This window comes from Equus przewalskii, chromosome 15, assembly GCF_037783145.1.
Source record: "Equus przewalskii isolate Varuska chromosome 15, EquPr2, whole genome shotgun sequence".
NCBI classification, from domain to species: domain Eukaryota; kingdom Metazoa; phylum Chordata; class Mammalia; order Perissodactyla; family Equidae; genus Equus; species Equus przewalskii.
The window spans coordinates 40,955,194-40,977,364 of NC_091845.1; the positions used below are offsets into that span (position 1 = coordinate 40,955,194).

At 41.6% G+C, this 22,171-nt stretch overlaps 1 protein-coding gene across 14 annotated transcripts in view; it reads left to right on the top strand.

The window, feature by feature from the left end:
- The window catches only part of SCAP (SREBF chaperone), an 80,715-nt gene that overhangs the window by 39,194 nt on the left and 19,350 nt on the right, over positions 1 to 22,171 (top strand). For 8 of the 14 annotated variants that reach the window (XM_070575535.1, XM_070575539.1, XM_070575540.1 and 5 more), the window contains exon 3: positions 17,950 to 18,079. In XM_070575535.1, coding sequence (XP_070431636.1) covers positions 17,950 to 18,079 — 130 coding nt within the window. Of the gene's footprint in view, positions 1 to 1,334; positions 1,608 to 7,670; positions 7,910 to 17,949; positions 18,080 to 22,171 lie in introns of those variants that run through there. The other 6 variants (XM_070575543.1, XM_070575544.1, XM_070575545.1 and 3 more) reach the window with 3 other exon arrangements.

Sequence of the window (22,171 nt, forward strand, 5' to 3'; positions counted from 1 at the left end):
GTTCTGGGATAGGCCCCACAGTTAGCATCTCTAACAAGTTCCCAAGTCTGGGGACCACATAGTGAGAACCACTAGGCTGGGTCTTTCTTGAAAATTTATCTGAAGTTCTACCACATCTCAGCTGAAAGTATTTTTTTCTTTTATTCTAATTTCTGGAGCAACAGTTTGTAATGACATTTATGGTGGTTTTCGCTCCTGTTGCCTTCTCTTGAAGAGGTGGGATTCAGCTCCCCCTCCACTGAATTCTCAGTTCCTTGGTGGCCTCTTTGTCTGTGCCTTTGCACATTGGAAGTTGGTGAGGAAATACATGATGGAGGAATACACTGAATTAAACTTGTATTCTGTATGGGCAGTTTTAGTTGAAGAGGTGGTAGTTGTGATTCCACTCCACAAAGACAGCTCTAGCTACAGGAAAAGGGAACGATGTTTCCTCTTTGCTATTCATTTTCTGGGGATTGGGTGTAGCCAGCTGGGACCAGGCAGTTTTCTGGACAGAGAATGTAGGATATGTATATAGCAGCTGCTTGGGTACAGTTGGCCTTATCTTTGAATGAATAATTTGAGATCACACAAGTGTTTCAAAACAGATTGTCCTTGGATTTATGATGTTGGGCCTCTGATAGGAAAATTTTATGAGATGCTTAAGGTCTCAAGTATGGAGGACACCTCCTTGACTCAGGGTCATTTAGAATGGGATGGAGGGTTGGGTAAGAGGCAGATGTGGTGATAACAATATTTAACAAACAGTAGAGCCCAGATGCAGCCCAGCCTGGCACAGGCCTGCATCATATCCGACCAGTGCTCTTGGCTGGACATCAGTCCTGAGAAAAGGGTGGACGAGGCTCAGGGTAGGATTGGTCTGATGAGAAGGAAGGGAAGACATCTTCATTGACCACTGGCTTCGGAGGTCCTCAGGTGCTTCCAGACACGACATTTCCTTTGGTTGCCTAACATCCTTGGAGGTGGTGTTATTCCCGAGTTCTCTAAAGTTGATGAAACTAGAGTGGAGAGCTAGTAAGGGATAAGTGCTGCACTGGCAGGTCTGTGTGGCAGAACAGAATCTGTACTTTTTCTACTTCAGCATGGTGATAGGAATTTTTTGAGGAACACTATTTGGTGCTGATACCTTTGATTGCAAGGAATTTGCTCCTTGAACAAGAAGCTTGAGAAAGAGGCTATCACCTGCAGTGGGCCAGGAGCAGAGCCCGGCAGGATCTGCCTGGACAGGGAACAGAGAGGCTTTTTGAGGCAGTGGCCCTACATAACAGAAGTTGAGAGAGCATAAAGTTGGGTTTTATAGCCACCACAATAAAGATGGCTTTAATATTTGCCAGGTACTATGCCAGACCAATGATGCAGAACACAGTCCATCCCCTCAACAACCCACAGTCTTGGCCGAGAGAGACCATTGCGGTGCCGTTGGATGTCGTGCATAGCAGATGTGGCCTAGCCTCGGTGCAAAGGGAGACAGTGTCAGGGAGGCTTCCTGGGAAGAGAACAGCTAAGCCGAGCCCTGCGGGAAGAATAAGTGGCATATTCCTCACCTGCTTTCCTGTTTATGGTCGTGGTCATTCAGCTCACTGCTCCCCCAACAAAATGACAGGGAGGTAATACCCTGGCATCCCCTCTAAGAACTCCCCCCCCTCCGAGGGCACAATGGTTTCTTCTTGTCTTTGCAGTCACTCTGCTTTTCTTTGAAGAGAAAAACCAGCCTATCACATTCTTGGTGCTGTGTACTTATTTTCCCAAACCAGCATCTTTGTCATGTGATCTTAAAGGAGTTTTTTAAAAACTTTTCTTAAAATCTGATTGGCTTAGGAAAAAATTTCCAAGGCTAGATGTAGTCTCCCAGCCTCCAAAGGCGATAAAGCTTGTATCAGAGAATGCACAGATTCTGGGCCTTTATGGCCAGGAGACCAGAGATCATGGACCCAGGGCACAAGCCTCACTATCCTCTTCTCCCCCGGGAAGCTCTTCTGTCCAGAGAGTTTCCCTTTCTGCCAGAGCCTCAGCTTGCCTGCAGAAAACAGTGTGAATAATAGACAGCTTTTAGTAGTTTTATTAGATACTTAGGTTCCATTGAATTGCTTACCTTTTATTGTTCCTGGAATGAGAGATTTGTTCAGCTTGAACCCAAAGAACTGCTGCACTTGATATCCCTGTTCAGATCTAGCAGCGTCCTGGGCTGTGGACCCTATTCATCACCACCGGATCACCCTGGGAGCAGGGAATGCTGTTTCCTCTGGGAAAATCTGATGAAACTTGTAGCAAGTGGGCACTGTGGCAAGAGGTGTCTGTTTACACTTCCTAGAGGTTAGGTCACCAGGACCTGAGGTGTGGCCCAGCAGCAGCCCAGCAAGGCAGAGAGTGCTGTTGCTCCAGACCTGCCCTGGGAAGTGGTGGAAGCACTGTGGGATGAGGGAAGAGTGCCTAGATGCCAGGCTAGCTGGACTGCCTTATGGTGCAGGTCTGAGGTTAATGTAAGGGTCATTGGGTCACTTGTGATTCCACAGCTACTGCTCATGGTTATAGAAGGTGGATTTAAACTTGGAGGGCAAGTCAGAATCACAATGAGGACATTATAAATCTCCTGAAGGATAATAATCCTGTGGCCTGATGGGTATTTAAGAACAGACTTGGTCCCTTTCCTCCTCCTTTTCTCTGGAGGAAAGAAGTACCTTCAGGCTGAGGCTGGACATCTCAGTTGCAGTGGCTTCCTCTTCTCAACCTCTCTCCCTTGTCTGCCCACATCTCACATTTCCTCATGATCACCATCGTCCCTTTGGGGGGTGTGCACACAGGTTCCCTCTTTCTGTGCCCATATGGTCACTCTCTAGACACATTTATATTCACTTTTTGTGAACAAGAAAGAAAGCTAAGTCACTGAAGCCTTGTCTCTGCCTGTGCTTTGGAGAGGCCAGCTGGATATCTGAGAAGGAAGTCCCAAAGCACCATTGACCTCTGCCCTAAAGCCTAGACTCGAGAGGCAAAGGAACTAACTCCTGCAGCTGCTCCAGGTCACTGACCTGCTCAGCATTCCAAAACCGGAGTCTCTCCCCAGGCAGAAGTTACCCCTGGCCTCACAAACAAGCTCCGAAAAAGCTCTGGAGAGCCCATAGGAGATCAAAGACATCTTTACCACTCCACATTGCTTCAGAGAAGAGAGATCAGGAGATCTTAGAAATATCCCCTTCTGTTCTTTCACTATCCCACCCCTGATCCTGTGTTGTTTTCCCCTGAGAAGGGAGGAGAAAAAATACCTCCCACTCCTGAGGTCTCCAGGGAAGTGTCTCGTGCAACATCTTCTCTGAGTGTCGTTTGTGAGGTTGCTCTTTCTGTATGCCTTCACTGTCTCCTGAGGTCTCCATCACAGATAACTGGGAGTGAGAATGGGAGATATAGAGCCAAGACCATCTGTGTAACTTGTGGGACCTCATGCAATGTGAAAATGCAGGGCTGCTTATTCAAAAGGAGGGGAAAAGTACCATTAAAGGTACTAAAATATGCTTGGATGGGAGTGGGTGAAAGACTTGCCCCTACCAAAATGCCCACCAGATGTGCTTATGGTGCTGTCGGCCTGGGATGGTGGTGGCCATTGCCTCACCCTGCCCCAGGATACAGTGGAGTATGCACATCTGACCCCAAGTCTCCTTGTTTTTACATTCAGGCCCCTGCCAGGGGGCAGCAGAAAATGGGATACTTAGACAGGGAGGGGAAGGCCAGGTCGTGGGATACAAGGGGGCAGGAGAGCTGGTAGGCAAGAACCTATCTCAGGGAGGAGGGACCATGTGTGAACCTACACTCCAAACCCTCATGAGACATATGCTTCATTGTGATGGACTTCACTTACAAAATACAAGTTTAAAGGCAAATTTATTAAGAATTTCCATACAGCTACTGCAGAGCGTTAAACTCCAAGCAGTAGGCCTTTCTGAATGTGGGGTCTTGTGCAGCCATACACGTTGCACATCCATGAAGCTAGTCTTGGGTAAAGCATTTGGTAGATAAACAATTAACATACTTTATTTTTTGCTGAGGAAGGTTGGCCCTGAGCTAACATCTGTTGCTAGTCTTCTTCTTTTTGCTTGAGGAAGATTGTTGCTGAGCTAACATTTGTGCCGCTCTTCCTCTATTTTGTATGTGGGATGCTGCCACAGCATGGCTTGATGAACGGTGTGTAGGTCCATGCCCAGGATCCAAACTGGCAAACCCTGGGTGCCGAAGTACAGTGCGTGAGCTTAACCACTACACCCTGGACTGGCCCCTTAACACACATTTCTTGAACATCTTCCATGTGGCTAGTATTGGAGATGCTGAAACTGAAATGGCATGTCCCCTTCCCACACATTTCTTATGTTAATCAAGCAGATGAATAGAAGCCTCTGGGGTCAGTGTTTGCAGGTTACCATGGGAGTACTGAGGAGAGGTGTGCCTAACTGCCTGGAGGTGGAGGAGTAGAGAGGCAGTGCTGCCTTGAAGGATAAGCAGGAATTTGGCTAGCATTTTGGTGGTAGGGAGCATTTTAGTTTGGGCTTCCCCTGAAACAAAGATTTGAGTACATGTAGCTTATGTATGAGATGAAATGGACACTGGTAGGGAGGTGGGAAAGTGAGGTGGGAGGGAATGTGCATTGTCCTACAAGTTACTACCATGGGCAGCTGAGAGTAATCTCACTGGGAAATGCTGAGAAACAGTGCAGGACGTCCACCTCAGAGCTCCCTACCTGAGTCTGGGCCAGCTGGACTGGCTGTGCCAGGGTTAGCAAACTCTCCCTAAAGGGCCAGATAGTAAGGCCACACCACACATAGTCTCTTTTGTGTATTTTTCTTTGTTTTTTCAGTTTGTTTGTTTTATATAACTCCCCCCCTTTTTTGAGGAAGATTAGCCCTGAGCTAACATCTGCTGCCAGTCCTTCTCTTTTTGCTGAGGAAGACTGGCCCTGAGCTCACATCCATGCCCATCTTCCTCTACTTTATGTGGGATGCCTGCCAGAGCATGGCTTGCCAAGTGGTGCCGTATTCGAACCGGCGAACCTCAGGCTGGGGAAGCAGAACGTGCGCACTTAACCACTGCATCACCAGGCTGTCCTTATATAACCCTTTAAAAATGTGAAAAACCATTCTTAGCTCACAGACCACACAAAAACAGGCCATGGGTTCTAGTTTGCCGACCCCTAATCTGTATAGTAATAATATCAACCACTGATTGAGGGCTGCTTCCAGCTAGCATTAATTCACGGCATTTGTGATCTGTCTCACTTAGGCAGAGAGGCCTCCAGCAGTAATAGAACACTCTCAGGCAAACAGATGCAAGTGCTGGTAGTTGGAAATGGAGCCAACATGCCCAGAAATAGGATCGGGGGATAAGAGTAGGGCACCAGTAGCCTGTAGGGATGTGGTAGGTGGCCAGATGTGGGGAGAAGGCTATACAGGCACAGCAGCAGAAAGGTGCTGGGCCTGGGGGTCTGGGAGATTTGCACTGCAGTTCTATACCTGAATAGGAGACAAGGAAGTGATTTCAGGAGTAGAAGCAGGGGGTCTAGCTAGGTTAGTGCATTTTTCCAGGTGAGAGTTGTTTGTTGTTTAGTCTAAGTGGAAGCTCTGGAGGTGGTGAGATGTGGCTGAGTCTGGATAGATTTTGACGGTGGAGTCCTCAGGATTTTCTGAGGACCAGATATGGAGTGTGAGAGAAAGAGGAGTCAAGATCAAAATGCTTGGCCTGGGTGGCTGGATGGGTGGAGCTGAGACAGGAAAGGCAGAAGAGGTTTTGGAGACCTGTTAATTTCCTTTGCCCCTGTGGGATCAGAGTAAACCAAGATGTGATCTAGTCCTAGAAATGAGTTTCACGGAAGCAGCATAGGGTGGTAGTAGAAATCCTCAGATAGCTTCTTTCTTTAAATGTCTTTAGTCTTTTTTCTGACCTTGGAAAAGTGAGTATTTTTACTTCTGAAAATTGACACTTTTCTTCTAAGCTTTCCTTTTGGTCTAGAATTTGGTAGCCACAGACAGTGATTATTCCCTTGGCATTTTGCATTTTTGTGAAATATTTTTCTTTTGCCTATATTAAAAGGAATATATGGTCATTTAAATGTTTAAACAAAACACAAATGTAATACAGGGTAGTGTAGTGTGATGTTAAGAGCACAGACTGCCTGTGCTCACATACTGGTTCTATCACTTTCTAGTGGGGGTATGGCTCCTGCAGGCCTCGTTGGGTTGTGATGAGGCTTACGTGAGCAGATAGTTGGAAGGCACTTGGATTGGTCCCTGGCACATAGTACATGCTCTATGAGAGTTAGAAATCATCATCATTGGTACAGAGACGGTAACAGGCAGGTCCACTGTCAGTGATAAGAACCATGTTGGATGAGTACAGGCATACTTTGTTTTATTGTGCTTTGCTTTATTGCACTTTGCAGATGCTGCATGGAGGGCAGGACCCTCCACCAGCAAAAGGAGTACAATTTGCTGAAGGCTTAGATGATGCTTAGCATTTTTTAGCAATAAAGTATTTTTTAATTAAGGCATGTACTTTTTTTGGACATAATGCTATTGCACATTTAATAGACTACAGTATAGCTTAAACATAACTATTATATGCACTGGGAAACCACAAAATATCTGTGACTCGCTTTATTGCCATATTCACTTTATTGAGGTTCTCAACTGAACCTGCAATATCTCTGAAATATGTGCCTCTTTGGAGCACTTTGGCAGCTCATAGGAGGAGGAACCTCGATCCAGACTTTGGGCTAAGAGGAAAGACTTCCTGGGGCAAGTGATACTACAGCTGAGGCCTTGAAGATGAGATATCTAGGAGAAGAATGGGCAAGAGTGTTCCAGCAGGTGCAGAACCTTAGAAGCAAGAGAGGAGTTGTGTATGGCTGCAGGGCGAGGTTGGAGAATGACTCTGAGCCATTTTAAGCATTTCAAGGCCTGTGGACTTTTTCCTAAGAGACTTTATCTTAGGAAATTGGATGTTCTGGAGTGTACTTCCCTTCTGGAGTGTACTTCCCTTCTTTCTCTTCCTGCTGGAATGTTTAGACCCCTGGAATTCACAGCTGTTTTTAATATCTCAAATCTTGAGAAACAGGCTGCTTTTAGTTTAGTCAGTGTTTTTGAGCAACTATTATGTGGAAAGTATATGTAGAATAAATAAAATGTGCTGCCTGCCTTCATCTTATGATGGAGCTAAAGCTCCAGCTGTCTTGTAAAATATTTTTCTTTTACCTATATTAAGAGGAATATATGGTCATTTAAATTTTTAAACAAAACACAAATGTAATACAGGGTAGTGTAGTGTGATATTAAGAGTACAGACTGGGGCCAGACTGCCTGTGTTCACATACTGGTTCTATCACTTTCTTGTGGGGGTATAGCTCCTGCAGGCCTCGTTGGGTTGTGATGAGGCTTACGTGAGCAAATAGTTGGAAAGCACTTGGATTGATCTGGGTCCCCTGACTTCTTTTTGCACCTACAGCCCAGGGGTGAGCCCATGCATTGCACAGAGCTTTCCCCAGCAGAACTTTAGCTTAACTAACTTTAGCTAAGACAGCCCTTGACACCTACTTCCAAACAGCTGACCTAAGCTTTTGAAAGTAGCAAGACAGAAGCAACTCTTCACATACAAGGGATTCTCAATAAGATTAATAGCTGGTTTTTTCTCCTCAGAAACCGTGGAGGCCAGAAGGCAGTGGGATGACATATTTAAAGTCCTGAATGAAGAAAAACCCAACCAAGAATTCTGTATTCTACAAAACTATCCTTCAAAAATGAAGGAAAAATTTAAGATATTTTCAGACAAACAAAAGCTGAGGGAATTTGTTACCAGTGGACCTGCCCTACAAGAACCACTAAAGGACGTCTCCTTCAAGCTGAAAGGGAAGGACACTAGACAGTAATTTGAAACAGTAAGAAAGAATAGAGAACACTAGTAGGGTTAACCAGTATTATTATACTTTTGGTTTGGTTTGTAACTTTTTTGTCTTTTGTGATTTAAAAGGCAACAAATGCATTAAACAATAATTTTAAATCTATGTTAGTGGGCATACAATCTATAAAGTGTAATCTGTGGCAATAACAATATAAAGGGGGAGAGACAAAGATGTATAGAAACCCAGTATACACTATTGAAAGTAAGTTCCTCAGACTGGATAATTTCATTTCTTATTTTCAAAATTGCTAATCCTTTCTTCTGCCTGCTCAAATCTGCTGTTGAACCCCTCTCTAACAACACTATTCAATCTAGGTTGTTATAAGATGTTAATAATAATTGCAATCCTCAAGGAAACCACTAAGAAAATGACTTTTAAAATATGCAGAAAAGGAAAGAAGAGAATCAAAGTGGCACACTACAAAAAATCAACCAAATACAGAAAAAGGCAGCAATGGAGGAACTGAAGTATAAAAATCTTGTAAGACATTCAAAAAACAAATAACTAAATGGCCTAAGTAAATCTTTCCTTATCAGTAATCACATAAATGTGAATGGATTAAACTCTCCTATTAAAAGACAGAGACTGGCAGATTAGATTTTAAAAAGACAGAATCCATCTATATGCTGTCTACAAGACACTTTAGATATACACTACACTTAGATGTAAGAAGACAAAGAGGTTAAAGTGAGAGGATGGAAAAAGATATTCCATGCCAAACAGTAACCAAAAGAGAGCTGGAGAGGCTATTTTATTATCAGACAACATTAAAAAGGTTATAAGAGGAGTGATGTCATCATCATGGTGGAGTGAGATGTTCCCTTTGTCTCTCCACGCTAAGATACAACCAAAAGGACATTCATTAACCAACAGAGGGTACTCATACAGCACACTAGGACATCTGAGAGACCCATGCAGCCGTAAGTCTGAAGGTGGGGGTACTGGATCCCCAGGAAGCAGTGGAAGGAGGTGAGCGGATCTTCTCCCCCTCCCCAGTGGCAGCAATCTAGGTCATGGATCCTCACACAGCAGCTGTTTGTGACTCTAAGAGGAGGCGAGGGAGCAGGCAGGCCACTGTGCAAACACTTTCACTTTCAGAGTTCCGTACTAGCCTGTGGAAATGCTCCACACTTAGGTGGCTCAGCCACCATGTGGGCACCCCTGCCAAGCCCAGCAGCCCAGGTGGGCTGCCAGTGAGTGCAGAGAGGGCTATGTGCACGACAAAAAGTGTCCCTCCCTCCCTCTCCACTGGCCTGGTGCATCAGCTTGGCCAGACAACCGGGTCAGCAGATCCATACCAGAGTAACTACATGTTTGATCTGTCAAGTAGCAGTGGCCAGCAGGCAAACGCAGAAGATCCCTATCAGCACAACTTCCAGTGGATGGCCACAATTTCCAGTTGTGGGTTCCAGTGGATGTGGGGGGTTCAGAAAAAACAGCTCCTGGGCCTCCCCCAACCCCAGCCATGGTGGCAGTGGAATCTGTGACTAGATACTACCACTATGTGCTGGCAAAGGTCTACCTCATCAAACACCATGAAGAAATACATTAACACTCCAGATCAGAAGGAAATTGACAAGTCTCCAGAAACCACTTCTGAAGTCACAGAAATTTACAATCTAAATGACAGAGAATTCAAAATAGTTATCATGAGGAAACTCAGCTAGGTATAAGAAAACTCAGTTCAATGAACTCAGGAATAAAATTAATGAGCAGAAGGAATTCTTCACAAAAGAGATTGAAACTCAAAAAAGAAAATACCAAACAGAAATGCTGGAGATGAAGAACACAATGAGTGAAATAAACAATCTAGAAACCTTTAAAAACAAAGCTGACAGTATGGAGGACAAAATTAGTAATTTAGAGGACAGAAATGTAGAAATGCTTCAGGTGTAGGTGAAGAGAGAACTGAGACTTTAAAAAAATGAAGAAATTCTCCAAGAAATACCTGACTCAATTAGGAAATGCAACATAAGGAATATAGATATTCAAGAGGGAGAAGAGAGAGAAAGGAGCAGAGAGTTTGTTCAGAGATAATTACTGAGAACTTCCCAAACCTGGGAAAGGAACTGGAATTACAAGTGAATGAAGCCAATAGGATTCCTAATTACAGCAAAACAAAAAGACCTTCTCCAAGGCGTGTATTAATAAAACTGGCAAAAGTCAGTGACAAAGAAAAAATATTAAAGACAGCAAGGTAGAAGAGAATAATTACAAAGGAATGCCTATCAGACTTTCAGCAGGTTTCTCAGCAGAAACCATAAAGCCTCGGAGAGAGTGGAATAATATATTCAAAAGACTGAAAGACAAAAACTTTCAGCCAAGAATGCTCTATCCAGCAAAACTATCCTTCAGATATGATGGAGAAATAAAAACTCTCCCAGATAAATAAAAGCTGAGGGAGTTCATCGTCATAACCCGCCCCCCCCCCACACACACACACAAGAAATGATCAAGAATGCCCTCATACCTGAAACAAAAAGGAAAGGATTTACAAAGCTTAGAGCAAGGAGATAAGTAGACAAAACTCAGAAAATTGCAGCTCTCTATCAGAACAGGTGAGCAAACACTTAATTATAACATTAAAGATAAAGGGAAGAAAAGCATCAAAAATAACTAAAACATTTCATTTTAATCACAAACTCAACGCAAAATGGAATAATTTGTAACAATAATAAAGGGAAGACAAAAAGCATGGAACCTTCTTAGGCTAGTGGAGATAAGAGGCTATCTGAAAATGGACTGTCTCATCTGCGAGATCTTTTATACAAACCTCATGGTAACCACTACACAAAAAGAACAGAGACACAAATGGTAAATAAAGAGAAAACTGAGAAAACCATCATGTAAAGTCACCAAACTGAAATGGCAGTCAGAAATACAAGGGAAGAGAAACAAGGGAAGTATAGAACAACCAGAAAACAAGAGATGAAATGGATGTATTAAGCCCTTATATATCAATAATCATTCTAAATGTAAATGGATTGAATTCTCCAATCAGAAGACACAGAGTGGCTGGATGGATTAAAAAACAAAACCAAACAATATGCTGCCTCCAGGAAACATCTCAGCTGTAAAGACAAACAGGCTCAGAGTGAAGGGATGGAAGACAATACTCCAAGGTAATGGCAAACAAAAGAAAGCAGGTGTTGCCATACTTATATCAGACAAAGCAGACTTCAAGATGAAAAAGACAAAGAGGGGCAGTATATAATAATAAAAAGGACATTCCACCAAGAGGACGTAACATTTATGAATATATATGTACCTAAAACAAGAGCACCAAAGTACACAAAGCAACTAGTAACAGACCTAAAGGGAGAAATTAACAGCAAAGCAATATTAGTAGGGGACCCTAACACCCCACTTACATCAACGGATAGATCATCCAGACAGAAAAACACAAGGAAATAGTGGAATTAAACAAAAAACTAGACCAGATGGACTTAAGAACATTCCATCCCAAACCAGCAGAACACACGTTCTTCTCAAGAACACGTGAAACATCCTCAAGGATAGACCATATGTTGGGAAACAAGGCAAGCCTCGATAAATTTAAGAAGATTGAAATTATATGAAGCATCTTTTCCAACCATAATGCTGTGAAACTAGAAATCAACTGCAAGAAAAGTGCTGAGAAAGTCATAAATATGTGGAGACTAAACAGCATGCTACTGAACAACCAATGGATCATTGAAGAAATCAAAGGAGATGTCAAAAAGTATCTGGAGATGAAAATGAAAATGCATCATACCAAATCTTATGGGATGCAGCAAAACCAGTTCTAAAAGGGAAATTCATAGCAGTACAGGCCCATCTCAACAAATAAGAAAAATCTCAAATAAGTAATCTTAAACTACACCTAACAGAACTAGAAAAAGAACAAACAAAGCCCAAAGTCAGCAGAAGGAGGGAAATAATAAATGAAATAGAAATTAAAAAAAAAAAAAAAAACGGTAGAAAGGATCAGTGAAACTAAGAGCTGGTTCTTTGAAAAGATAAACAAAATTGACAAGACCTTAACCAGACTCACTAAGTAAAAGAGAGAAGCTTCAAACAAATAAAATTAGAAATGAAAGAGGAGAAATTAATGGATACCACAGAAATACAAAGGATTATAACAGAATACTATGAAAAACTAAATGCCAACAAATTGGGTAACCTAGAAGAAATGGATAAGTTCTTAGGCTCATACATCCTCCCAAAACTGAATCAATAAGAAATAGAGAATCTGAATAGAGCAATCACAAGTAAAGAGATTGAAACAGTAATCAAAAACCTCCCAAAAAACAAAAGTTCAGGACCAGATGGCTTCTCTGGAGAATTCTACCAAACATTTAAAGAAGATTTAATACCTATCCTTCTCAAACTATTCCAAAAAATTGAAGAATATGGACCACTTCCTAACCCATTCTGTGAGGCCAACATCACCCTGATCCCAAAACCAGGCAAGGACAAGACAAAGAAGGGAAATTTCAGGCCAATATCGCTGATGAACATAGATGCAAAAATCTTCAACAAAACGTTGGCAAACTGAATATGGCACACATTAAAGGGTCATGCACCATGATCAAGTGGGATTTATACCAGGGACACAGGGATAGTTCAACATCCGCAAGTCAATGTGATATACCACGTTAACAAAATGAGGAATAAAAACCACATGATCATCTCAATAGATACAGAGAAAGCATTTGACAAGATTCAGCATCCCTATATGATAAAAACTCTCAATAAAATGGGTATAGAAGGAAAGTACCTCAACATAATAAAGGCCATATATGACAAACCCACAGCCAACATCATACTCAACAGGGAAAAACTGAAAGCCATTCCTCTGAGAACAGGAACAAGATAAGGGTGCCCACTCTCACCACTCTTATTCAACATAATACTGGAGGTTTTGGCCAGAGCAGTTAGGCAAGTGAAAGGAATAAAAGGAATCCAAATAGGGAGTGAAGAAGTGAAACTCACCCTCTTTGCAGATGACATGATTCTATATACAGAAAACCCTAAAGAATTCATCAGAAAACTCTTAGAAATAACAACTACAACAAAGTTGCAGGGTACAAAATCAACGTACAAAAATCAGTTGCATTTCTGTACTCCAATAACAAACTACCAGAAAGAGAACTCAAGAATAAATCTCATTTACACTTGCAACAAAAAGAATGAAATATCTAGGAATAAATTTAACCAAGATGGTGAAAGACCTATACACTGAAAACTATAAGACATTATTGAAAGAAATTGAAGATGACATGAAGAAATGGAAAGATAGTCTATGCACATGGATTGGAAGAAGAAACATAGTTAAAATGTGCATATTGCCTAAAGCAATCTACAGATCGAATGCAATCCCAATCAGGATCCCAATGACATTTGTCACAGGAATAGAACAAAGAATCTTAAAATTTATGTGGAACAACAAAAGACCCTGAATAGCTAAAGTAATCCTGAGAAAAAAGAACAAAGTTGGAGGCATCACAATCCCTGACTTCAAAACGTTCTGCAAAGCTATAGGAATCAAAACAACATGGTACTGGCACACAAAGAGACACACAGATCAATGGAAGAGAACTGAAAGCCCAGGAGTAAAACTACACACCTATGGACAGCTAATCTTTGACAAAGGAGGTAAGTACAATGGAGAAAGGAAAGTCTCTTCAATACAGGGTGTTGGGAAAACTGGACAGCCACATGCAAAAGAATGAAAGTAGACCATTATCTTTCACCACACACAAAAATTAACTCAAAATGGATCAAAGACTTGAAGGTAATATGTGAAACCATAAAGCTCCTAGAAGAAAATATGGGCAGTATACTCTTTGACATCGGTCTTAGAAACATCTTTTCAAATACCATGTCTACTCAGGCAGGGCAAACAACAGAAAAAATAAACAAATGGGACGACGTCAGACTAAAGAGCTTCTGCAAGGCAAAGGAAAACTTGAGCAAAATGAAAAGACAACCCACCAACTGGGAGAATATATTTGCAATTCATGTATCCAACAAGGGTTAATCTCTAAAATATATAAAGAACTCATATAACTCCGCAGCAAAAAAACCCAACCTGATCAAAAAATGGGCAGAGGGGGGCCAGTCCCGTGGCATAGTGGTTAAATTTGTGCATTCTACTTTGGCGGCCTGGGGTTTGCAGGTTTTGGTCCCGGGTGCGGACTTACACACCACTCATCAAGCCATGCTGTGGCGGTGTCCCACATACAAAATAGAGAAGATTGGCACATATGTTAGCTCAGTGACAGTCTTTCTCAAGCAAAAAAGAGGAGACTTGAAAACAGATGTTAACTCAGGGCTAATCTTCCTCACCAAAGAAAAAAAAAAGTGCAGTGGATCTGAACAGATGTTTTTCTCTGACATTTTTCCAGAGAAGATATACAGATGGCAAACAGGCACATGAAAAGATGTTCATCATCACTGATCATTAGGGAAGTGCAAATCAAGACTACAATGAGATATCACCTAATCACCAAAAGAAAAAATAACAAATGTTGGAGAGGATCTGGAGAAAAGGGAACCCTCATACGCTGCTAGTGGGAATGCAAACTGGTGCAGCCACTATGGAAAACAGTAAGGAGCTTTCTCAAAAAATTAGAAATATCCTACAATCCACCTATCCCACTACTGGGTATTTATCCAAAGAACTTGGAATCAACAATTCAAAAAGACTTATGCACCTTTATGTTCATTGCAACATTATTCATGATAGCCTAGATGTGGAAGCAACCCAAGTGCCCATCAACTGATGACTGGATAAAGATGATGTGGTGTATATACAGTTGAATACTCAGCCATAAAACAAGACAAAATTGTCCCATTTGCAACAACATGGATGGACCTTATGTTAAGTGAAATAAGCCAGACAGAGACAAATATTGCATGATTTCACTTGTATGTGGAAGATGAACAAACACATGGACAAAGAGAACAGGTTAGTGATTACCAGAGAGGAAGGGAGTGGGGAGGTGGGCAAAAAGGATAAAGGGGCTCATATATATGGTGACTGTTGGTGGTGAGCGCAATGTAGTCTATACAGAAACTGATATTACGTAACAGTGTACACCTGAAATGTCACAATGTTATATACCATTATGATCTTAATAAAATAATTTTTAAAAATGGGCAAAGGACTTGAATGGAAATTTATCCAAATAAGATATACAAATGCAAATCAAAACCACAATGAGATACCACTTTACACCTACTAGAATGACCTTAATAAAAAAAAAACCCAGAAATTAGTAAGTGTTGGTGAGGATATTGAGAGATTGAAACCCCTCATATATTTCTGGTGGCAGTGTAAAATGGTACAACCACTGTGGAAAACACTTTGGTGGTTCCTCAGCAAGTTAAACATAGAATTACCACATGATCCAGAAATTCTACTCTTAGGTACATACCCAAAATAATTAAAAACAGGTTGTTAAATAAAACCTTGTACAGGAACATTCATAACAACACTATCACAAAAGCAGAAGGTGTGGAAACATCCCAAATTTCCACGAACTGATGAGTGGATAAGCAAAATATAGTATATCCATATAGTGGAATATTATTCAGCCATTAAAAGGGAATGAAGTACTGATACATGCCACATCATGGATGAACCTTGAAAACATGCTAAGTAAAAGAAGCCAGTCACAAAAGGCCACATATTGTATGATTCCATTTGTATGAAATAGCCAGAATAGGCAAATTCATAGAGATGGAAAGCATATTTGTGAATTCAGGAACTGGGGGAGGGGTGAAGGGGAATGAATGACTGATTCTTGGGCAGGGGGTTTCCATTTAGGGTAATTAAAATGTTCTGGAAATAGATAATGGTGATGGTTGTAACCTAATGCCACTGAATTGTACACTTTAAAATGATAAATTTTATGTGTATTTTACAATAAAAAATAGAAAGAAAAAAGATTATAAGAGACAAAGAAGGACATTATATGTTGATAAATGCTTCAGTTCAGCAAGATATAACAGAAACATATACACGCCTAAAACCAGCCCAAAAATATATGAAGCAAAAATAGAATTGAAATGAGAAACAGAGAATTTTACAGTAAGAGTTGGAGGCTTCAGTACTCCGCTTTCAATAATGGATAGAACAACCAGACGAGGTCAATAAGGAAACGGAGGACTTGAGCAACACTGTAAACAAATGAGACCTAACAGATATATACGAAACAGTCCACCCAATAGCAGCAGAATACACGTGCTTCTCAAGTGAACATGGAACATTCTCCAGGCTAGACCATGTATTAGGCCACAAACAAGTCATAATAAATTTAAAAAGATTGAAAATTCATGCAGAGTATCATTTCCAGTCACAGTGGAATGAAACTAAAAATCAACAAGAGAAGGAAAACTGGAAAATTTAGATATATGGGTATTAAGCAATATGTTCTAAAACAACCAGTGGGTCAAAGGAGAAATCAGAAGTGAAATTAGAAAATACCTTGAGATGATGAAAACTAAAACACAATATGCCAAAATTTATGGGATGCAATGAAAGTAGTACTAAGAGGGAAATTTATAGCTGTAAAAAGGACTCAGGACTTGTATCTAGAATATATAAAGAACTATAAATCAATAAGAAAAAGTGAGTTGACCCAATTAAAAAACAATCAAAAGAGTTGAAGAGGTGCTTCACAAAAGGGGGTATATATCCAAATGGCCAGTAAGAATATGAAAGAGTTTTCGTCACTGTTTGCACATTAAAACCTCAGAGGGATACACTACCTCCTCTAAATGATTATACTTAATTGACTGATGGTATCAAGAGGTGGCAAGGACTTAGAGCAGTTGGAACTCCCATCACACTGCTGGTGGGAACATAAATTTGTACAACTACTTTGGAAAACTGGTATTATCTACAAAGCTAAACATGTATATCCTGTATCCCAGAAATTTCATTCTAGCCAACAGAAATGAGTGCTTATGGCAGCCAAAAGCCATATATGAAAATGATCATAATAGCTTTATTCTTAGTAGCTCAGACTTGAAACAGCCACATGTTCCTCTACAGTGGAATTGATAAGTGCACTGTAATATATTCATTCATTGGAATAGTACATATCCTTGGAAAAGAACGACCTACTGCTACCTGCTCCGCTATGGATGAATCTAACAGATGTAATTTAAGTGAAAACAGCCAATCACAAGAGTATACAAGTGGAACAGATGATCTCATTTATAAGCCATTCAAAAACGGGCAAAACTCATGTATCGTGATAGAAGTTCTAATAGTGGTTTGGGGGGAGCTCTTCACTGGGTTGGGGCACAAGGCTGCCTTCTGAGGTTCTAGAAATGTTCTATAGCTTGATCTTGGTAGTGGTTATACAGGTGTATGCATATGCAAAAATGCATTGCACCATATACCTAAGATTTGTGCATTGTACCATATGAAAGTTAATTCTCAATTAAAAAAAAGTGTTTTCGTATAGACCTGAAATAAAAAGTACATCCGTTGCCAACTTTCTGCATGGAAGGCCAAGGTTTTTCCTTTGTGTATGGTGGGCCATTGACTTCTGTTCGGCATAGTCTAGTGTAAACCACACCCTCAAAGTATTATACACAGTTTTCGTAGTCTGTCCCTTTAAATTGGAGCAATTGCTCAGCAATCTGAATTGGGATACTTCTGGATTTTTATAGTTTTTTCCCCCAGTTTTTTATTATTTTCTTACTTATGTCTAATTTGACAAGTTTTTTTTAGCACGTTGCCTTTATTACATTTCTAAAAGTACTCAACCAGTCTCTTTTATGAATTGGGCTTCCTTGTAAGCTTTCTATGACTAACAATGAATTTGAAAAATTCTCATCTAGGTGGCTTCAGAGTTTCCTTCTAGCTCTAAATTTTTATGATTTTGGTATTTTGTACATTTGTACAGTCCTAGTGGGGAGAATTCAGTGCAACTGCAGTGGTTCCCGTGTCGCTGTTATCAGTGCAGACTTTACCTCCTCTCATGTTCTATGTTTTCTCTCCTTTTTGTTCCTCCCAGCTACCCACTGCTGAAGCTCCCTTTGCCAGGAACAGGACCTGTGGAATTCACCACTCCTATGAAGGATTACGCGCCTCCGCCTGTGTCTTCTGACCACAAACCACGAGAACCTAATGAGCAGCCGGAGTGGGTAGGTGCTCACTGTGTTGCTGAGGAGAGTCCTGGGGGTTGGGTGGAGATTGGCTGAGGCGGGGGTTTTGTGAGTGAGAGTGAGGGTGGTCAACCTCTGATTGGTGCAGACATGTACTTGAACAGCTTTACAAAGGCACCAAAAATATTTTGTTATATATTTAATGAATAACCTGTTTTGAAAGGAAACATTAAGCGACACAGAAATGTGACTGACTTAGAAAAACTGGGATCTGTGTTGTAGCTGTGGCCAGCTGAGTCTGGGTTCATCCCCTGGGCTGCTCACACACCGTGCACAGGTGCTGGCAAGTGCCTTGGTAAACAGGCCGTCTCCTCCTTGCCCCAGGTGGTCATGAGAACCACTGAGCGTCCCTAGAGAATGTTTTTAGAGTCCTGACACTGTTTAATATTTGCAGCGTGCACCTAATTTTTTCAAATCTGTTAGGTCCTATTTTATCCTCACAGTCCAGTCAGGTAAAAAGTACAGGTTTGTTTTGTTTTAATCTCTTTTACGGTTAAGCTGGGGCGCAGAGTGATGAAGTGCCTGATGTTTAGTTTATGTGAGGTCAACACTGGAGCAGAACTCCAGGTCTTCTGACCCTAAGCCAACTGCTTCTTCTGTACCACGCTGTTCTCAGTTGACACTGTGAGCTGAGTGCTGATATAAACGAGGAAGAAACAGTCTCTTCAGTTGAGGGTCTCAGGTGCAGGACATAAGTCACCGGAGCTCTGCACTCACGTTTTGGAAATCTTACAGGCTTGATTAGCTTGGCTCTAAACCTTTTGCCTGCCAGGTAATGGATGAAATGTCCTTCCTTGACGTGTTGTGCTTTGGTCCCATGGATTGGTGCTGGACTCTTCACGTCTGTTCTTGAGGAGAAAAACCAAAGCTCAGGGAACAGAGCTCTTCCTCTCCCACTTTTTCTCTGACAGTGTTTGCACATTCCTTCCCGTTTGCTTTTGGGTAACGTAGTGGTCAGGTAACGTGTTATAAACTTGGCTGTACTGTTGCAGAAATAGCTAGTAGGTAAGGTTTGTGTTAAACTACACGTGGTGTCAATGGGAAGTACACAATCCAGGCTTCATGGGACTCCGTCCATCAAGGTCAGAGGGAGCATGGTCTAATACGGGCGGAAACCAGTTCTGTAACTTCATGTCCCAGCTTGACAATTGGCTTACTATGGGACCTTCTTAGTTCAAACCTTTTACCTTCATTAACCTCTTGATGCAGTTTTACCACCTAATGGTTCCTGGTCATAGCAAGGTAGTCTGTGTTTCTGGATGTTTTGTAACTACTAGAGTTCAGTGCACCTCATGGTGCAGAACAGATGTTTACTGATACTGCTGTTAGGGGGGTTTACTTGTTTGTGAACTCTTTAAACTTTCTTAGTGCCCTTCTTTGGTCTGGGATGATGTTGGTAAGTGGGTATACAAAATGATTTGAGGGCTCAGAAATGGGGATTGTCTGTTTTCTCTTTCTGATTGGAGTCCCCATCCTCTGAAGAATTGAGAAGGAGACCCAGGCCTTGGTGCTGTAACCTGGTGCCATGCAGCTCACTGGTCAGTTATCTCACCTTCATTGACTGTCCGTGATGAAAATACAGGCCAGCAATACAGAAATTTTAAGGTCTGCTTTAGTTATGAGGGACAGAAAACTCAACTAGAGTAAGCAAAAAGGCAATTTTTCGGGTCATGTAACTTGAGGGGCAGGGCGGAATCAAACACAACATGGTTTAGGCCTCAAAAAGAGTTCATTTCAGCTCTGCGTCAGCTCCACTCTTGGTCCACCTAACAGTGGCTCCAGCAGCTTCAGCCCCATGTTCTTGCAACATCCAGTCCAGTGGAGGACGAGACGGTGCGCAATTGACTCTGAGTGGGGTTATCTGCCTGTCCCCATCCCAAATCCTATGGCCAAGGAGGGTGCTTTGTTGATTAGCTTCATCACCTAGTTATCTTTCTCACCAGGCTGAGAAAGAGAGAGGATGATTTCCAAAGGAAAATAAGGAGGCCCTGGCACAGAATAGCATGCGCATGCATCTACTGCCCACATGAAGGAACCAAAGCGACCTTCATTCCTCCGTTCATTCCTTTATTTAACATGTTTATTGTGTGTCTGCAGTGTGTCGAGCAGGATAGCATAGAAGACACATAGAGCCTCACTGCCCCTGAGGGGATCCCAGTCTGGGTGGGAAGAGAAGACAGAGATGTCAGTTGAAATAAATACAATATATGTTAAAGGGACTCAGGGGCCAACTGAAAGAGCTCTCAATGGCCAATTCTGGAAAATAAAATATCTTTTGCAACAAAATGAATAAAATAGTATTGGATTATAACCCAAAGTGTAAAATAAATATCTGAGTCCATATGATGGAATAAATAAGTGGATGGGGGAGAATACAAAATCTGGGCAAAAAATTTTGAAATAATTTATGTAGGTACTCCGCCCTCAAGGAGGTGGAATGTAACTCCCCTTCCTTAAGTGTGGACTGTGCATAGTGACTTCCTTCCAAAGAGTACTGTAAGGAGAGGGGGAGAAACAGTCACTTTGCAGTGGAGAACCTTACAGGTACCTCCTCAGGTTGATAAAACATACCCATGTGTGAGACAATGAGAAGGGCACTTTACATTCTGTGGTCTTCCTCCCCAAAACCCATAACCCAAGTTTAATCATGAGAAAAACATCAACTGAATTACAGTTGAGGGACTTTCTACATAATACCTGACCAGTACTCCTCAAAACTGTCAAGATCATCAAAAACCAGAAAGTCTGAGAAACTGTCATAGCCAAGAGAAGCCTCAGGAGACATGACAACTGAATGTAGTGTATCCTGCATGGGATCTGGGGAGAGAAAAAGGACATTAGGTAAAAACTAAGAAAATCTGGTTTCCTTAGCAACAATTTCTCAAACTTTCCTTATTTTTGATGACCTTGACAGTTCTGAGCAGTACGGTCAGGTATTCTGTAGAGTGTCCCTCAAGTGCGATTTGTCTGTTTTTCTCTAGGTTAGACTAGGGTTATGGGTTTTTGGAAAGAAGATTACGGAGGTGAAGTGGCATTCTTTTCATATCCATCAACTTCCTAAATTAGTTTTTAAATTTCCATACGTTAAAGTTCAGTCTTTGTGTTGTGAAGTTCTTGGTACTGTCAGATTTTTTTTAAAGCCTTTTAATACATGTATGGAGAAATCTCATTGTGGTTTTAATTTGCATTTCCCAGATGACTAATGTCAAATGCATACTGTATTTGCATATCTTCCTTTATGAAATGTGTGTTTAAATGTTTGCCCATTTTGAATTGAAGTTTTATTTTTATTGAATTGTGATTCTCTGTGCTGGAGATGACTGTCTCTCTGTATAGTCCTCCTTCTCCCCCTTTGCTGAAATGCTCCCCCAGTGGGATCATGGCTACACCCTGCGGTTGGCCTTTATCTGTCCTCCAGAGAGGACGCTAATCAACTCTGTCAGGTCCTTGTGCTCTGAGCTAGGCCCGCCCTGTGTTAGAGTCACTGAGATCAGTGGCCTTGTGAGGCTAGGGGGGTCATTTCCCTCTGAGAAGAGGGAGGTGTTTACCAGAGGAAGAGAAGAGCAAAGCAGAAATGGTAGAGACTTTGCACTTCCCCGGTGTGTGACCTTGAGCAAGTTACTTAACACCTTTGTGCCTTCATGAAAGTTTCTGCTTTCATAAAATGGGGATGATAATTATATCTACATCGTGCGTTGTCATAGGATTAAGTGAAAGAATGCAAAAGTTTAGTGCAATGCCTGGTGCATCATTTGCATTCGACAAATGCGGATAGTTTGTGGCTGTCACCATTGTCATTGATTGGATCTGGCCAAAGCAGAAAGGAGGAGAACAAAGGTTCATGTGCTTGGACTGCCCTCTGGTGTGCCCCAGACCTGTGCTCCTTGTCTCTTACCTCTCGGCTCAGATGTCACTCTCTCCAGGAAGTCTTCCTCAGCTCTCTTGCAGATGTGTGCCCTGCTTCTCCTCTGTGCTCTGTATTTTGACCCAGTTGAAATCATATTTCATTCAGATTTGTTTACTTCAATGTTTTGCACATAATAGATGCTCAAGAAAGGTTTTTTGTTGAAT